Here is an 18,636-nt window from a genome sequence, read left to right as displayed (position 1 = left end):
AAGAACTTAATATACAGAGCACAAACTGGTTTTACTAGAGTTTAGTCAGCCTATCTACTATGCAATTAAGAAAAGCTCCAATCTCTAGTTTTTATACGAGACTTACTCATATTGTATTCCTATCTTTCAATTTTGCAAACATAGCCATGCTTCTAGCTACATTAATTTCAAGATGTCAAGTTATATGTCCTCTCAATTTTCTTATCTCAAATGAAAATAAGTTCAGCTCTCTGAAATTCTCGTTAGACATTATGACTTTAGGTCCTAGAATAAGCCCAAATTATGTTCTTTGAAGTCTCTCCGATGTCTTTTGGTCGTCAGTTTGCTTTAAATTGTGTACAGTGTTATAAATCACATCCTGACAATGGGTTACACAGGTTTGAAACAGGTTGTTTTACATGCGTCAACATACCTGTTGATAAGACTGGAGATTGACTGGACTGGAGCCTTTTGTGCTGAGATTGAAAAGTCTCATTCTTATCTTCTAAATGTTCATGTTTAGGAACTCAGAACAGTAAATCAAGTGTAAACTGGACAACACTAGTTACAGATGCATTTTGGTTGTAATATTTAATTTGAATTATATTGCTATCTCCTCCCAAGCCCCAAATTGCACACATGGAAATACAGTTTTTGATATTTGTCTTGGAACATTAATCTTTTATACCAGCAACCAGCAGGAAGATACTTTTTATCCTTTTTACAATATCTTCTTGAAAAGATGGTAACCAATTAGATGCTTATGCTATGCTCTAGAACTAGTTTACAAAACTTCTCACAAGAATAAGTGGTTGGTCCGATTATGGCGCTTCTGAAAGGTCACCTGACATTCCTAGTGGGTAAACAAAAATCAAATACAGTACAATTCCATTTTAACTCATTATAACATTTATGCTTCGCATTGACAAACAAATCTAACCGTCACCTCTGCCCTCAAAAGTCATGAATACCAGTTTATATTAACAAAGAAAGTAAATTCCCAAATCAACAATTTTATTTCCAAAAATATTTCCATAACGTCTTTATCACATTTTCCCTGCAGAATGATTAAAACATTAATTAAGAAAGACCGAAAAGAACTACAAATATCACTTAACATAAAGAATCACATTAACCCTGCAAGGGTTACTAAGCATTTTTTGAAAATTCTAACAAGAATCAGAAAATATCATAGATATGGTTACGATCCAATAATTCCATAATTGTGTTTTCTAATACCCAGCAATGTTCCACATGTATGTTTTGTGTGCTAGGAATTCAGTTATGCTAGACAATGTCTGAATTGTGAACAATTCAATGAATATGCTGTGCAGGAAAGCATTTGGATTTTGGAATTCTTCTTATAAAACCAGGCACTTAAGGTTGGATTTTACAGGGATAAATGTGTCCCCCAACCACCGGGAACCTGGATGTGGCAGGACATCCATGGTGATCTTCCAGCAGCTAGCCAATTAAGAAGCCCCACTCAATTAAAAAGAGCAATCAGACGAGGAAACTCAGAGACCCAACGGCCTGCAGTAATTTCTAACTGACTGCCCCACAGGGATAGGTGGGGTCAGAAGAGGCTTTGCTGGCTTGCTGCTGGGAGACCACCTCCAGTTACTGATCAGACTTCAGATTCAGCCGGAGGCCCATCTACTGTCAGGAAGATCCCAGTTGTGCCACCAATGTGCCCCAAATTGGGCAAATAATTGAGCCCATTAACTACCCGTAGCAGCTGATTACACTCTACATTCAGCACAATTGTCCGGAGACAGGGCCGTTTTGGCGAGCCACTCCAATGCAATATTCTCTAATTTCGCTTCCATTGCTGCCTCCAAATCCATATGGTTGGGAGTGGGGAAATTTCACCCTGTGTACACATATAGTAAACTGATAACAGGGATAACAAAGTTTTTGGATGATAAATGCTCAGAACCTGATGGGATTTAGTTGGCTTAATGTCACACGTAGAGTTAATGTTGATTCAGTGCCATTATAAAAGGTTCATTTTGACATCTTGTTCGCGTGGCCTAAAAGGGTTTCCTACTACTACAGGTACTTAGCCGCCATGATATTGTAGGAAACATGGAAAAGTGTTAGACCATCACAAAAAAATTATTTTGAGAACATTAAAAATAATTGCAGTTAATATGCTGTGGGAAGACGATAAACAATGGAAGCAAACACTGGCAATGTGAATGGCCTGCATGATACAGGTCTAAGTGATGGGCAAGTCTGCAGGTTATTTTAGGCGACCCAATGGTGCAGCACTACGCCTTGCTTGTCAATATCATCACGTACCTAGTATCGATACAACACGGTGCCCATTAGATGATGAAACAATGAATCATTTTAAATCCCAGATAAAAATTTGCAGTCACCATTGCAGGAATAATAAGGCAAGATCACCATACATTTTATACATAAAAATAGATTCTGAGAATTATATATATTTTACCAAAGATCATTCATGCTCTAACTGTATAATATCACAACAGCTGTATGGTATAGAAAGCAGCACTAAAGCTGCAGTATGTAACAACAGTATGCTGAATAATCATGTATGTATGGCCAGGGAATTTGCATTGTTCAGGAGCATCCAGACAGGTGCGCTTTAGTAGCTGAATCCAAGGTGGCCCTGTGAAGAAATATTTGAAATTAAGCATTACAAGTCTTTCTTCAGAGCAGTAAATTGAACTGCAATAGCTAATATAATAATAATAATAATAGCTTGTAGGCTTCAAGGAAGTTACTGTGAAAAGCCCCTAGTCGCCACATTCAAGCGCCTGTTCGGGGAGGCTGGTACGGGAATTGAACCCACGCTGCTGACATTGTTCTACATTACAAGCCAGCTGTTTAACCCACTGAGCTAAACCAGCCCCTGGTTTAGGCAAACCTTAAAGCTCGACGAAGTGGAACATTCAGAACAGCAATGGTTTAGGATGTTGATTGCTGCAAACTACTCTCCTGCAACAGTCCTGACCATTAATTAAATCACTCCGAACCATGTTAGCTAATTGGCAGTGTTTTTCATTAGTAAATAAAAAATGAGTAATAGCTACATCTATGCAGGCCGGGGGGGGGGGGGGGGGGGGGGATTTCAAGCCATATTCACACTGCATAAGCATGTGTACTTTCATTTTTAAGATGGTAAGACAATACCTGCATGGATCATTGTATATGCTCTATTTCCTTGCTGCTTATTGGTTATCTGTTAAAATAGTATGGGAAAGGGAGTAAAGCACTCCACTTCAACACCATGGAAACTCCAGCACCATTGTCTGGAGACGGGAGCTGTTGTCATGGTCAGCTCGTACAATTGGAATAACTGCTCCAGGCCAGCAAGAGGAAGGCCAATCAATAACAAGCAGCTAAAACCCAGGTCATGGAACGGGGCAAGGAACGTCAAATTGCATTATAGGCAGAGAACACAAGTCATGCGTGTCTTGCTGTATGAATCAACATTCACAATAAATCACTCCAAGGAAGTCAAAGTACCACTTGCGACTACTGAAAACTATGACTCTTCATCCAATACCAAAATACACACACTTATCAGAACCATGACAACAACAACAACAACAACAACAACCATCAAGAACAGGGATCTAGAATGATTTTCCTCTCCTTAGCTCAGGGTGCTGAGGCCTACTGTCACCTTGGCTGAGAGCAGATACCTCAATCACAGATTAAGAATCTAATTAGGGACCTCCTTGTGGCTGTTACATATTGCTCTTATAAATGTAGCTACTGGGGAACTTCAAAACCTCGAGCAAGATGTCTGGCAACCGTAATGGGTTCTTCTGTACTCGATCCCCACCGCTACCAGATTTTAAAATATATTTTTATTAGGGTATTTGCAACTTTTATAATAATAACAATAACAGCGACATAAACATGGTACAATAAACATTTCCACCCCCATCACAACTTTCACACACCCCAACCCTAAAACAACAGTCTGGCACTCCCCAACCCTTTGGCATTCTGCTTCTGCTGACATTTTAATTTTTCCCGAGAAAGTCGACAAACGGCTGCCACCTCCGGGTGAACTCTAACATTGACCCTCTTAAGACAAACTTTATTTTCTCGAGACTGAGAAACACAGCCATGTCACTAACCCAGGTCTCTACACTCGGGGGCTTTGAGCCCCTCCAGATTAATAAGATCCGTCTCCAGGCTACCAGGGAGGCAAAGGCCAAAACATCGGCCTCTTTCGTCCCCTGGACTCTTCCGACACTCCAAAGATCGCCACCTCTGGACTCGGCACCACCTGTGTTTGGAGTACCTTGGACATCTCCCTAACAAAACCCTGCCCAAACCCTCCAAACTTCGGGCATGCCCAAAACATGTGGACATGATTTGCTGGGCTTTCCGCGCACCTATCTGGTTAAGAACTGATAATAAATGAGCCATAGTTTGTTTCTTTTACTTCAGCCAAGTGATAACAGAGATAATGCTACAGCTTTCAACCACCCATGAATCGAGTTAGCCCTGCAGCTTTCAACCACCCATGAGTGGGTCTAGCCCTGGGTGATAGCCAATTGGCTATTGTAATATTGGGTTCTTGTTTATCGGATTCAAATTACTTTGCTTAAATGGGCTGGATTTGTATATCAGGTCACATCCACCGTTCCATGTTGTTGAAGAGACGGAAAAAGGTATTAGGCACAACCTCTGACTTTGTGCTCCAGATGAAAGCATTGCCAGCCAAGAAAAAGTACTGGAAATTCAGTCATGTATAGTATAGAAACTTCTGATTAAATGGTCAGAAATTCATGTTTCACGCATGGCTTAATTTCCAATATGCACTATCTGGCAGCAACATATTTGAAAAATGACCACTATTTGCCCTGGCAGTGTTAAACATAGTGTAGTTGGTATTCTCACAAATAATCTCGATGTAACTAGAATCAAGATCAAAATACCATGAAACAGTTGGCAAAACAATAGAATGTTTGGCATGGTTTTTCCCCAACTGTTTTTTTTAAAAAAAATTGTACTTATTATCATACTTTTCCTTCCTTCTAGGTGGCTTTTAAAAAAAAATCCTGGCACAGACACGCTGGGCCGAAGAGACTCAGAATCCTCAGAATCCATCCCTTTCTCTCCACTCATTTCCCATCCTCTTTTAAATTCGTCTTTCTCAATTTACCCTCTGCCTCTCATATTGCTCTCTTATTCCCTTTTATCTTTCAATGCGCCTCTCATAATCTGATCTCTTTCTGTCATTGACTCATATTATTACGGTGCAGCATCTATAAGCCAGGTAACAGCATCGGTCTTCTTTTCCCACATCCAACGGGAGTAAGCCATTCAGGCTGTCAAGCCTGTTCTGCCATTTTATTAAATCATGGCTGATCTGCACTTCAACCCCTTTTACCAACCGTTGCACCATAACCCTCGATACCCATATCTACGTGCATGCCTTTGCTCATGGACGTATCAATACTGCATCTTATTTGCTTTGTGGCCATTTTGTTTAAAATTCGAATGTTTACTGCAGGCCGACACCCGACAGGGTGATGCTTTCAAAGTCAAAAAGAGCAGTTCAATGCAAGCCAGTTACAAAAAGCAAATAAAGCTCACGAGACTGCTGTTGGCAGTTCCTACCAGATATTGTAAAATTGTGCCTAGTGTTAAACTAATGCTGAATGACTGGCAGCTCATAAGTAACTGCTTTTGCAGTTTCGCAGTAAACGGATTTTCTTTGAAACTTTGCATGGAAAGTCAGGGATCAGAAAAGGCGAATCATACCATCCAAGGAGGTTGTGCCCCTGGGAAATGAGTTGCAAGGTGACAGAGTTCTATTTCAGGTTACCAGAAACTAGATATTTGAAAACCAAGCATTTACCTGATTCTGATCTTCTAATTCTTCCACATCATCTTCCAGCACATTCAATGGAATTGGTTCTTTTAATTCTTGCATGAGTGATATCTAAAAAGGAAAATTTAGTAAATTCTATAGTCATGGAATAACAAAGGGTAGTATATATATAGGTATCTATGACGCGACAAAGGTGGTTTATTAATCTGACAGAAATGATGAGACTCATTTTAATACTGCACAATATATTTAATATATACAAAGCATGTGTATTTATGTCATCAGTTGTACTCCTGAGGATAATTTATGTTGCAGCAACTAACTGTCATATATTTGACAATTAATGGCAGCACTCAGATATACATCTATATCGACATTCCTACTATGAGACTCTCGGTCATTCTCAAGGCCTGTGGAGCATTTATGTGATAACAGAAGGGAAAAAGACCATCTTAACATTATAGCAAATACCTCCTCATTCCATTATAATATTCTTACAAATTGTTTCAGATGGTGTGATGGGGACAGAATTCTCCAACACAGGTGGAGAAGGTAGTCAACAAGGCATACGGCATGCTTGCCTTCATTGGCCGGGGCATTGAGTATAAAAATTGGCAAGCCATGTTGCAGCTGCATAGAACCTTAGTTAGGCCACACTATAGTGTTCAATTATAGTCGCCACACTACCAGAAGGATGTGGAGGATTTAGAGAGGGCGCAGAAGAGAATTACCAGGATGTTGTCTGTTATGGAGGGCATTAGCTACGAGGAGAGGTTGAATAAACTCGGTTTGTTCTCACTAGAACAACGGAGATTGAGGGGCAACCTGATAGATCTCTACAAAATTATGAGGGGCATAGACAGGGTGGATAGTCAGAGGCTTTTTCCCAGGATAGAGGGGTCAATTACTAGGGGCATAGGATAAGGTACGAGGGACAAGGTTTAGAGGAGATGTACAAGGCAAGTTTTATTTATTTATTTATTTACTTTATTTTATTTTATTTTTTTTTTTACACAGAGGGTAGCGGGTGCCCGGAACTCGCTGCCGGAGGTGGTGGTGGAAGCAGGAGGATAGTTGACGTTTAAGGGGCATCTTGACAAAGACATGAATAGGTTGGGAATAGAGGGTGACGGATCCCGGAAGTGCAGAAGATTTTAGTTTAGATGGGCAGCATGGTTGGCACAGGCTTGGGAGGGCCGAAGGGCCTGTTCTGTGCTGTATTTTTCTTTGTTCTTTGTTCTCCCAGTCTCTGCATGGGTGTCCTCCAGTTTCCTCCCACAGTCCAAAGATGTGCAGGTTAGGTGGATTGGCCTTGCTAAATTGTCTCTGAAGTGTCCAAAAGGTGAAATGGGGTGACAGAGATATGGAGGTGGGGCACTCTTTGCAGACTTGATGGACTGCAGGGGTTCTATGAAAGGAAAATGAGTGAGTTGACGCTGTTAACAAATGACAAGATCATAGCAATAGTGATAAATGATTTTGGTTTGCAGGGTCAAAATGTAGAATCAGTTTGGGTAGAGGTAAATAGCGAAGGGAGGCAGTCACTGGTTGGAAAAGTTTATAGGCCCTCAGTTGAGGCCACAATCAGATTGGCCAAGGTCTTGTTGGGTAGTGGAGCAGGATCGATGGACCAAATGGCCTGCTCCTATTCCTTATGATTAGCAAGTACTTTGTTTTGCAAATAAAGAGTTTGTGATCTACAACACATTCTCTCGATTTGCTACAAGATTTCTATTAATAGAACCAGAGATCCATTAGTGAACGGATTGCAATTTTCTCCTACCTTCTCGAAAATAGGATCTTGTATATCTTTATACATAGTCTGAGTATGTATATAAACAACAGCATCATGAACTGTGAGGTACAAGATGTCCCTTTTAACATTGTCGTCAAAAAAGCCACAGCTCTCCATTTTCTTCACAACGTGGTCTGAAATTAGAATGATAACATTATTAAATTCTCTCCTAGTCTCATGATTTTAAGGACAATTACCAGGTGTTGGTCAGTTTTTTTTTTTTTTGCAGAGTATGTCATGACAGTAAACATACCGGTAATATTCAGGATGTGAATATTCCAGCCAATATTCAGTAATATTCATCCTTTCCTTTCTGCATAATTTGGGAAATAAAATCTAATCAAGAATTGAATCTTATAAAAGGTAGCCTACAGATTGGTGAGATCTGTGCCTGAAGGATCTGTGACGATTTGAGAGTATTAAAATAATAAACTATCAGCAAATCGTCTCTGGCGTGGATCACCAATCTGGAGCACAGCATTATACACCTACCTGACCCATTAAGCAAATTTAGGCAACGGTGACTGCGGAGATCAGAGTGCAGCATGACTGTAAATTCCAGGCTCCAGATAAATTAAATACTTTTTTTTTAAATAAAATAATTTTTTTCTATCTCAAACACATATATTGAATAGTGAAGCCGACAGGTATGCACTAGGAGACCTCCTGAGGCATTGTTCATGTTGAATTGGTGGGTTTTATTTGAAATTAAGATTTCTGCTCCAAGTAGGAAAACACAGACCGTAGCATTGTGATGGGGGTTGGTGTTCTGATTTCAGTAGCAGGGCAAGGCAAGGCAATCCCTCTTGACATAATCTAGTCTCAAGATGACCAGAGACTCTGCAATTTTCAAGGTACCCTCAAATCAATCACCAAATTGACTTGGAATTATATTTATGTTACTTCAGTGTCACTGGATAATTCTCTCCCTCTTAGCATTGAGGGTGTACCCATGCCACATGGTCTGCAGTGGTTCAAGAAGATGACTTACCCCATCTTTTTGGGGGCTATAGATCCTGACCTTGCCAGTTATTTAAAAAAACATTCTCCCTGCTGCACCTGATTGGGTTGATTCTCTTAGCAAGCCATCCTTTCATGGCTGGTGATTACCATCTGGCACCTCACCCAAACAGTCGCCATTCATGTTAGCCTCAACAGCCACCGTCAGCAGGCTGTCAACTGTGGAGAACATCATAATTAAGCACAGTACTGTCCTCAATATCAACACATGCATTTTCCATAGTGATCACTGCAACGCTGAATATTAAGTCCCCATTTCATGTTGCCCCACTTTAAGTCATTTCTCTATAAAGTCACAGAGTTTTTAGGGCCAGTATTCCATCATTTGCATCTTCAAGTTTGATTTAATGTAATTTTACACTATTACATGTCATTTTGCCTCATTGCGTACCCATCATTTTTTTTTTTTTAAAACATTTTTATTCTCCTCCTTTTGCACATTTTCTCCTGAATTTACACCCACCAACAATAAACAATAATCAACAACAGATATGTCAATCCCCATTAACAATAACAACAATCCCATCCTCCCACCAAACATTAGCCCGCATGTTTACATAAACAAATGACAAAAAGGAATCAGGGATTACCCATAGTCATCCTTAATACAGCAAGAAGTCTTACAACACCAGGTTAAAGTCAAACAGGTTTGTCTCAAACACGAGCTTTCGGAGCGCAGCTCCTTCCTCAGGTGAATGGAGAGGTATGATCCAGAAACATTTATATAGATAAAGTCAGCGATGCTGGACAATGCTTGGAATGCGAGCATTTGCAGGTAATCAAATCATTACAGATCCAGAGAGAGGGATAATCACAGGTTAAAGAGGTGTGAATTGTCTCAAGCCAGAACAGTTGGTGGAATTTTGCAAGTCCAGGCCAGATGGTGGGGGGTGGATGTAATGTGACATGAATCCAAGATCCCGGTTGAGGCCGCACTCATGCGTGCGGAACTTAGCTATAATTGTTTGCTCGGCAATTCTGCGTTGTCGTGTGTCCTGAAGGCTGCCTTGAAGAACGCTTACCCAGAGATCAGAGTCTGAATGCCCTTGACTGCTTAAGTGTTCCCCGACTGGAAGGGAACATTCCTGCCTGGTGATTGTCGCACGGTGCCCGTTCATTCGTTGTCGCAGTGTCTGCATGGTCTCGCCAATGTACCACGCTTCGGGACATCCTTTCCTGCAGCGTATGAGGTAGACTACATTGGTCGAGTTGCACGAGTATGTGCCGCGTACCTGGTGGGTGGTGTTTCCACGTGTAATGATGGTATCCAAGTCGATGATCTGGCATGTCTTGCAGAGATTGCCCTGGCAGGGTTGTGTGGTGTCGTGGTCGCTGTTCTGAAGGCTGGGTAATTTGCTGCAAACAATGGTTTGTTTGAGGTTGCGCGGTTGTTTGAAGGCCAGTAGTGGGGGTGTGGGGATGACCGTGGCAAGATGTTCATCTTCATTGATGATGTGTTGAAGGCTGCGAAGAAGATGTCGTAGTTTCTCCGCCCCAGGAAAGTACTGGACGACGAAGGGTACTCTGTCAGTGGTGTCCCATGTTTGTCTTCTGAGAAGGTCGGTGCGGTTTTTTGCTGTGGCGCGTTGGAACTGTCGATCGATGAGTCGAGCGCCATATCCCGTCCGTACGAGGGCATCTTTCAGTATCTGTAGGTGTCTGTTACGCTCCTCCTCGTCTGAGCAGATCCTGTGTATACGGAGGGCTTGTCCATAGGGGATGGCTTCTTTAATGTGTTTTGGGTGAAAGCTGGAGAAGTGGAGCATCGTGAGGTTGTCTGTGGGTTTGCGGTAAAGCGAAGTGTTGAGGTGACCGTCCTTGATGGAGATGAGTGTGTCCAAGAATGCAACAGAATTTGGAGAATAGTCCATGGTCCATAGTCCAAGGGCAGCACGGTGGTTAGCATAAATGCTTCACAGCTCCAGGGTCCCAGTTCGATTCCCGGCTGGGTCACTGTCTGTGCGGAGTCTGCACGTCCTCCCCGTGTGTGCGTGGGTTTCCTCCGGGTGCTCCGGTTTCCTCCACAGTCCAAAGATGTGCGGGTTAGGTGGATTGGCCATGCTAAATTGCCCGTAGTGTCCTAAAAAGTAAGGATGAGGGGGTTGTTGGGTTACGGGTATAGGGTGGATACGTGGGTTTGAGTAGGGTGATCATTGCTCGGCACAACATCGAGGGCCGAAGGGCCTGTTCTGTGCTGTACTGTTCTATGTTCTATGGCGAGTCTGATGGTGGGATAGAATTTATTGATCTCATTGTGTAGCTGTTTCAGTGATTCTTCACTGTGGGTCCAAAGGAAAAAAATGTCATCGATGTATCTGGTGTATAACGTCGGTTGAAGGTCCTGTGCGGTGAGGAAGTCTTGTTCAAACTTGTGCATGAAGATGTTGGCATGTTGAGGTGTGAATTTGGTCCCCATGGCTGCTCCATGCGTCTGGATGAAGAATTTGCTGTCAAAGGTGAAGACGTTGTGATCTAGAATGAAACGGACGAGTTGCAGAATTGAGTCTGAAGATTGGCAGCTGTCGGTGTTGAGGACTGAGGCTGTTGCAGCAATGCCGTCGTCATGGGGGATGCTGGTGTAGAGTGCCGAGACATCCATTGTGACGAGGAATGTTCCTGGCTCAACTGCTCCATGGGTGCTGAGTTTCTGTAGGAAGTCCATCGTGTCGCAACAGAAGCTGGGTGTACCTTGTACGATGGGTTTCAGGATGCCCTCGATGTGGCCAGAGAGGTTCTCACAGGGTCCCATTGCCTGAAACGATAGGACGGCCTGGTGTGTTGGCCTTGTGTATTTTTGGGAGGCAGTAGAGATCTCCAATGCGGAGATTACGTGGGATGAGAGCACGTAGGGTGCTCTGAAGGTCTGGATCCAAGGTCTTGATCAGTCTGTTGAGTTGGCGGATCTGTTCCTTGGTTGGATCTGCGGGTAACTGTCTGTAGTGTTCCTGGTTGTCGAGTTGTCGGTATACGTCTTTGCAGTAGTCCGTTCTATTCAGTATGACGGTGGCCCCTCCTTTGTCTGCTGGTTTGATGACAATGTTGCGGTTGGTCTTGAGAGCACGGATGGCGTTGCGTTGTGCTTGGGTGACGTTCGGGGCTGCCTTGTGAATGCGACTGATGAATTGACACGACTTCTGACGGCTTGAGCATACCTGTCGAGTCTAGGGCAGCGGCCTTCCGGAGGGGTCCAATTCGATTCTTTCCTTTTCGTTTGCTGCACCGCAGATCTCAGTCTGCTGTTCCGGTTCATTGGTCGTCTCCTTGGGTTCGCTGTCGGCCTCTTGGGGTCTGTGGAAGAATTCCCGGAACCTCATTCGCCTGATGAATTCCTCCGTGTCTGCCGCGAGACTGATGGGGTCCATTTTGCTGGTGGTGCAGAAATTGAACACTCTGCTGAGGACTTCGATTTCATCTGGTTGAAGGGTGGAGTCTGACAAGTTAACAATTGATTTCTCTGTATTATTTTCGACTGTGGTACTGGGGGAGGCTTGGTTGCTGCTGGTGGTGATGCAGAGTTTCTCAAGCTTCCTGTTCTTGGTGTACATATAGGTGGCACAGTATCGTTGTCTCATTTGTTTGGCGGTGTTACGCAGCTGGTCTGCTGCGTCCTGAGTGCAAATTGAGAATATGGCCTCTATCTTGGTTTCCAGGTTGCGTCGACTGCTGTAGAGCTGGTGTACGAGGTGTTTGAGGAGTGTGACAGAGGTGCGGCAGCAGAGTCTTTCAGCGTAGTCTGTGTTGTAGGCCGACTTGAGTGGGTTTGTGATCTGTAGCCCTATCAGGATCTTGTCTGCTTTTCTGCATCTTTGTAGAAACTTAACGTCAGTGTCTATATGCACGATCTTCCTGGAGATCCTCTCCACTTTGAGCCGGCAGTTTGCGGTGTCGATGGTAGCCATGATGTGGAGATGCCGGCGTTGGACTGGGGTGAGCACAGTAAGAAGTCTTACAACACCAGGTTAAAGTCCAACAGGTTTGTTTCAAACACGAGCTTTCGGAGCGCAGCTCCTTCCTCAGGTGAATGGAGAGGTATGATCCAGAAACATTTATATAGATAAAGTCAGAGATGGCGGACAATGCTTGGAATGCGAGCATTTGCAGGTAATCAAATCATTACAGATCCAGAGAGAGGGATAATCACAGGTTAAAGAGGTGTGAATTGTCTCAAGCCAGAACAGTTGGTGGAATTTTGCAAGTCCAGGCCAGATGGTGGGGGGGTGGATGTAATGCGACATGAATCCAAGATCCCGGTTGAGGCCGCACTCATGCGTGTGGAACTTAGCTACAAGTTTTTGCTCGGCAATTCTAGGTTGTCGCGTGTCCTGAAGGCTGCCTTGGAGAACGCTTACCCGGAGATCAGAGGCTGAATGCCCTTGACTGCTGAAGTTTTCCCTGACTGGAAGGGAACATTCCTGCCTGGTGATCGTCGCACGGTGCCCGTTCATTCGTTGTCACAGTGTCTGCATGGTCTCGCCAATGTACCACGCTTCGGGGCATCTTTTACATTGGGTGGGTGAGGCAGAGGCAGAGGTGCCATTTTAATGCCTGTGAGAGGGGCATTTGCTGCTGTACACAGGTAAAATTGCTTTCCTTGTCTCAGGGCTTTGGGTGAGAAATACAAGGTTCAGCACTTGTGATTTAGGGGGCTGACTCTGCAATTTTCTGATTAATTTTGAAACCTCATTTCTAGCCCTTGTTCAACTCTGCAACAGGTGAGGCAGAGAAACCACTGCAAAGGCAGCAAGAGAGGCCAGTATCAAGGCGCGCACAAACACCTCCACTGAAATGCTTTCGGGGGTGACCACAAAGCACCCTTGAATAGGTCAGACATCTGCACTGCCTCATGCTGACTGACCACAAAATAGGGGAAAGTTCACTCAGGAAGGCACCAAACTGTCAGGAACGTGCAGAGATGAAGTCAAGGTGGCAGCGAGTGTGTGCAAACTGCCAAACAACTTATTTAACTAGCCCTCCAAGAAACACGTGCCCCAGATTTGGCAAAGTCTGCAATCACCCACTGGACCCATCAGCACAACCAGAGTTAAAGTGAGTCAAAATTGAATGAGAGGGACTGCCCAAGAAGAAAAAGAGAGTTGGTGGGCGTGATCTAATTGAATTTAAACACCATTAGGGGCTGGTTTAGCTCACTGGGCTAAATCACTGGCTTTTAAAGCAGACCAGCAGCACGGTTCGATTCCCGTACCAGCCTCCCCGGACAGGCGCCAGAATGTGGCGACTAGGGGCATTTCACAGTAATTTAATTGAAGCCTACACGTGACAATAAGCGATTTTCATTTCATTTCTTCTCCATTTAGTGATTAGTTTTATTTTGTGATTTATTTCAGCTCGGAGCATTGTACTACACGTGTACAGTGCAGTATTTCAATTTGTACATTGGGTTTTCCTGGTGCTAAATGTCCAAAGCTACCAAACTCCTGTTTTAACATTGATTCTGATTTGCTTGAAGTTATTTCACTTTAAGTTACGATTTTGAGGATGCAACCACAACTTTAGGTAAGGACGTACTGTGCCGAGATCACCGTTAGCTTTCACTCTGTTCTGATTGCAATCAGTTGGATCCAGTACAGCTTCAGATTGGTACAATCCGTTTACCCTTTTTATTAGGCATTACAAGTGCGTACCATTTTGGAAAGAATACAGTAGCCTAATTATCTGAAAAAGGAGCTAACCATTTATTGAAGTTGTTTTTGCACATCAAGCTTAATGCCATCAAATATTTTTTAAATTTAATTTTTCATTATTTTCACTAAATATTTTAAAAACAGAGTATTGAAAACCAATTACCGTCATAGGATGTCAAATACACCTTAACACCTATTCGATCGAACTGCCGAATAACCTGTAATAAATAGCAATCAGCAACATGTTAGCAGAGGCAAATCTGTACACCTTATAGAAATCATGGAGTGACCAGAGGAACAAAATTGTATGAAACAGCTGAGTTTCATATAAAACAGTCCTTTTATACCAGTGTACAAAGGCAGTTAATGGTAACCTACATTTATACCTGCTGAGGAATAACTGCAAGAATTTATACTTAACCCCAGTTTAGAAGGGATACGGAATTGTGAAAAATGGAGCAGAAAATTGCAAAAAGGACAGACAGATTAAGCAAGTTGGTATTAAGTTGCATCTGCTATCTTTAAACAGAGTGAGAGATTACACTTTGGATGCGAGTATAGAAGATGAGAATTTAGTCCTAATGAGGAAAACACCAAGTATACAAGGCAATAAAAGAGCTTCATCAAGGGAAGCACAGTGGCGCATTGGTTAGCATTGCTGCCTCACGGCACCGAGGTCTGAGATTCGATCCCAGCTTTGGGTCACTGTCCGTGTAGAGTAGCATCTTCTCCCCGTGTTTGCGTGGGTTTCGCCCCCACAACCAAAAGATGTGCAGGGTAGGTGGATTGACCTTGTTAAATTGCCCCTTAATTGAAAAAAATTAATTGGGTACTCTAAAAAAAAAAAATTTTTTTAAAAGAGCTTCATCACAAGAGTTACAGAATCTAACTACACACAACACTTAGGCATACCTCATTTGGATTATTCGGCTCAGGGAGGGTTTACAGGCTTGCGGGGTGGGGGGAATACAGCAATGAATATTTCTGAAGCTATACTTGGGATTGAAGGAAGTGAGCATTTTGGTTTATAATCTATGCAAACGAGAATATTAAGGGGCAATGTGATGCAGGTATTTAAATAATGAGGGAAATTAAAATGGTAACTTTGGGACGATTCTTTCCTCAATCAAATCCAGAACAATCATATAATTTAAAACTAAATCCACTAAAAGCAAATCCAGTAAATAAAAAAGTATGACATTACAGTGAATTTTCAGCAGAATCAACTCATTCAGCCCAAAACAATCTTTGTTATGGTTTATCATTCACAAGGCCTCCTCCCATCGAGGTAACACATCAGTCTATTCCTTTCTCCCCCATGTGCTTTTCTAGTTTCCCCATATCTTTTCCATGTGCTAATATATATATATATATATATATATATATATAGCTGTTGGCAGGGCAGCTGGTTTGTGATGCAGAGCGAGACCAACAGTGGGTTCAATTCCCAATCCAGCTGAGGATATGAAGGCCCCCACCTTCTCAACCTTGCCCCTCCCTGAGGTGTGGCGATCCTCAGGTTAAATCACCACCAGTCAGCTCTCTCCTTCCAAGGAGAAAGCAGCCTATGGTCATCTGGGACTATGGCGATTTTATTTCCTTTCCTATTTAATCTGGAAGGCTATTTCTAAAACATACCCGAACAATATGGTTAAGAGTAAACATTGGGAATTTAAACTAAAAAAGAAAATAATTGCTGAACAAAAAAGATTTTCTGTCAAAGCTTTTCATCTTACATTCATTAGGATGATCTCACAAAAATCAAGATAGCTCACAAGAAGGGCGGCACGGTGGTTAGCACTGCTGCCTCACAGCACCGAGGACCTGGGTTCGATCCTGGGTCACTGTCTATGTGGAGGTTGCACATTCTCCCAGTGTCTGCATGGGTCTCAACCCCCAAACCCCCAGGGTGGGGTAGGTTGATGGGCCACGCTAAATTGCCCCTTAAGTGGAAAGATAGCTAACAATAAAGGAGCAACAACAATTTATGCTGCACGCACCTTGGCAATGCCTCTACCAGAGTCCACTTGCCAACCAATAAGCACTCTCCTCATGCAGTACACATTATTGTTCCCTTCATTGTTGGTGATTCTTGCGAGCTACCCTGATGATTGAAAGACAAAAAGCTTTGATAGCATGTCTCTTTTTTCCAGCAATACCAAGTGATTATTTTAAAGAAAATTCAAATTAGCATTTGAGCGGGCACTCATCGTAAGGTGATGGATCCCACCCTAAACATTGGGCTTTCCTTTTCAGAATGCTGACTGACCGACACAACATTTCACGTTTTCATTTCTGTATCAACACTAGTTCCAACAAACATTTACTCACCATTTTAAGTATTCGGACTCCTACCAGATCCATGAATGACACTGCACTAAAATCGAAAATAAGGCTGTGGATAGTAACTTTGGGAACCAAGACTTTGATGGGGAGATCGGAATTCCAGTCAACTTGAATTTCCACTTCTTTTGTTGGAACATCATGTTCTTGTTCTTCTTGAGCTTCCTCATCATCTTCAAATGCCTCATTTGAGACACTTCCATCAGTTAAAGTGCCATCCTAAAGATAGATAAACAAATTATAAAATTCATATTGATGAAATTCATCAATAAAAACATGGAACAATTGTCTTTGTTAAACTGCAAAGTCATGTTTGTTTGAGCATGTTCTCATTGAAATAAATAAGTTGAGCAACATTTCATATTACAAATATAAACAAAAAGGGTACATTTTTATTCTTCAATAACTTGTATTCCCAACTTATTAAGAGAGCATCTAAAAAGTTGCTCAAGACCAAGAGCAAAAAAAAAAGGGGGATAGCAACAAGGCGGGAAATTTGAAAGATCCCGGCCAGGATTCTCCCCTACCCAGCGGGGCGGGGGGTCCTGGCGTCAGGCCTCCCCAAAGGTGCGGAATTCTCCGCACCTTTAGGGGCTAGGCCCGCGCCGGAGTGGTTGGCGCCACGTCGACTCGTGCCAAAACCGGCGCCAACGGCCTTTGAAGCCGGCCGGCGTCAGGGCTGGCCGAAAGGCCTCGCCGGTTCGGGCATGCGCCAGTGGCCGCTGACGTCACCACCAGCGCATGCGCGGTAGGGGGGTCTGTTCTGCCTCCGCCAATGTGGAGGCCGTGGCGGAAGAAAAAAAGAGTGTCCCCACGGCACTGGCCCGCCCACCGATCGGTGGGCCCCGATCGCGGGCCAGGCCATCGTGGGGGCACCCCCGGGGTCCGATCGCCCCGCTCCCCCCCTAAGACCTCGGGGGCCCCCTCGCGCCACCAATCCCGCCACCACCAGAGGTGGTTGAAACCACGTCGGCGGGATTGGCCTGTCAGCGGCGGGACTTCGGCCCATCGCGGGCCGGAGTATCACCGCAGGGAGCACGCCGATCGGCGCGGCGCGATTCCCGCTCCCGCCGATTCCCGGGTGGCGGAGAATTCCGGCCAAGGCGGGGGCGAGATTTACGCTGGCCCTGGGTGACTCTCCGACCCTGCAGGGGCCGGAGAATTCCGCCCCCCGTTTGTACTTTTGTGGCGAAGGTGACCATATGATGTTTGGTAAGGTTCCAGTGGGTACATAGGTGACTGCCAAGGCTGATCTTTAACCAGAAGGCTCTGCCGCAAATAGGACAGGATACCACATATAACTGAATTTTGGATGGGTTGCTGGCTCGGGATTCCCCAGCTTGCATTTTCTCTATCATTTTAATATGTGGTTGCTTTCGAAGAAGGCTGCACTGTTTTTTTATTTAGTTGAGTCAGGTGCAGTGATCCTGGAAAAGCTCCTCCCAGCACTTGAAGTAGAAATCAAAGCCCCCGAGTGAAGCCTTCAGTATTCTTGTAACGTTTACATTGAACGCCACAAGAGCACATCCCAGATTCAATCTCCCCATTCAAGATTTACTTTGGTAAGCGAGTGCCAGATGTTCCAGCCACATGACCAGCCCAACCCAGTTGTGACAGTCTCAATGTGGTGTCGTTGTTTGGCACATCAGCTTACGTGAGCGCCTCAGTACTTGATATTTGGTCTTCAAAGATTGCAGCGGCAGCTCAAGTGAAAATTATTAAATTTCTTGGCATGGTGCTGGTACACAGTCTTGCATGGGTAGAGCAGAGTAGGTAGGATTATTGCTCTATGGACTTTGTTTTGGAGGCAAACCTACTGCACTTCACTCCCGACTAATGTTCGAAGTCTGCTAAAGGCTATGCTTGCATTGGCAATTATTGCATGCAGCTTGTTGTCAATGTAGATAGCTCAAAAAGAGATGGTGAATCAAAGGCACATTTAGAGAAGTGTTTTAAAGGAGATTGTTAAAAGAAGGATGGCAGAATTCTACTGACTGAATCAAGGAAAGACAGTGTCGTAGTGGTAA

The 18,636-nt window shown here is 43.6% G+C and overlaps 1 protein-coding gene across 5 annotated transcripts in view; it reads right to left on the bottom strand.

The window, feature by feature from the left end:
- Positions 1-544: 544 nt before the first annotated feature.
- The window catches only part of LOC119973366 (pendrin-like), a 73,625-nt gene continuing 55,533 nt past the window's right edge, over positions 545-18,636 (bottom strand). For 4 of the 5 annotated variants that reach the window (XM_038811347.1, XM_038811351.1, XM_038811349.1 and 1 more), the window contains 5 exons: positions 16,598-16,828; positions 14,430-14,484; positions 7,593-7,738; positions 5,837-5,920; positions 545-2,619 (listed from right to left, as the gene is read on the bottom strand). In XM_038811347.1, coding sequence (XP_038667275.1) covers positions 2,572-2,619; positions 5,837-5,920; positions 7,593-7,738; positions 14,430-14,484; positions 16,598-16,828 — 564 coding nt within the window. In that variant the 3' untranslated portion in view covers positions 545-2,571. Of the gene's footprint in view, positions 2,621-5,836; positions 5,921-7,592; positions 7,739-14,429; positions 14,485-16,597; positions 16,829-18,636 lie in introns of all 5 variants that reach the window. The other variant, XM_038811348.1, reaches the window with a different exon arrangement.

The sequence above is a fragment of the Scyliorhinus canicula genome, chromosome 11 (assembly GCF_902713615.1).
Source record: "Scyliorhinus canicula chromosome 11, sScyCan1.1, whole genome shotgun sequence".
NCBI classification, from domain to species: Eukaryota; Metazoa; Chordata; class Chondrichthyes; order Carcharhiniformes; family Scyliorhinidae; genus Scyliorhinus; species Scyliorhinus canicula.
Note: the sequence above shows the minus strand (reverse complement) of the source record. Positions and strands in the feature narration are given on the sequence as shown.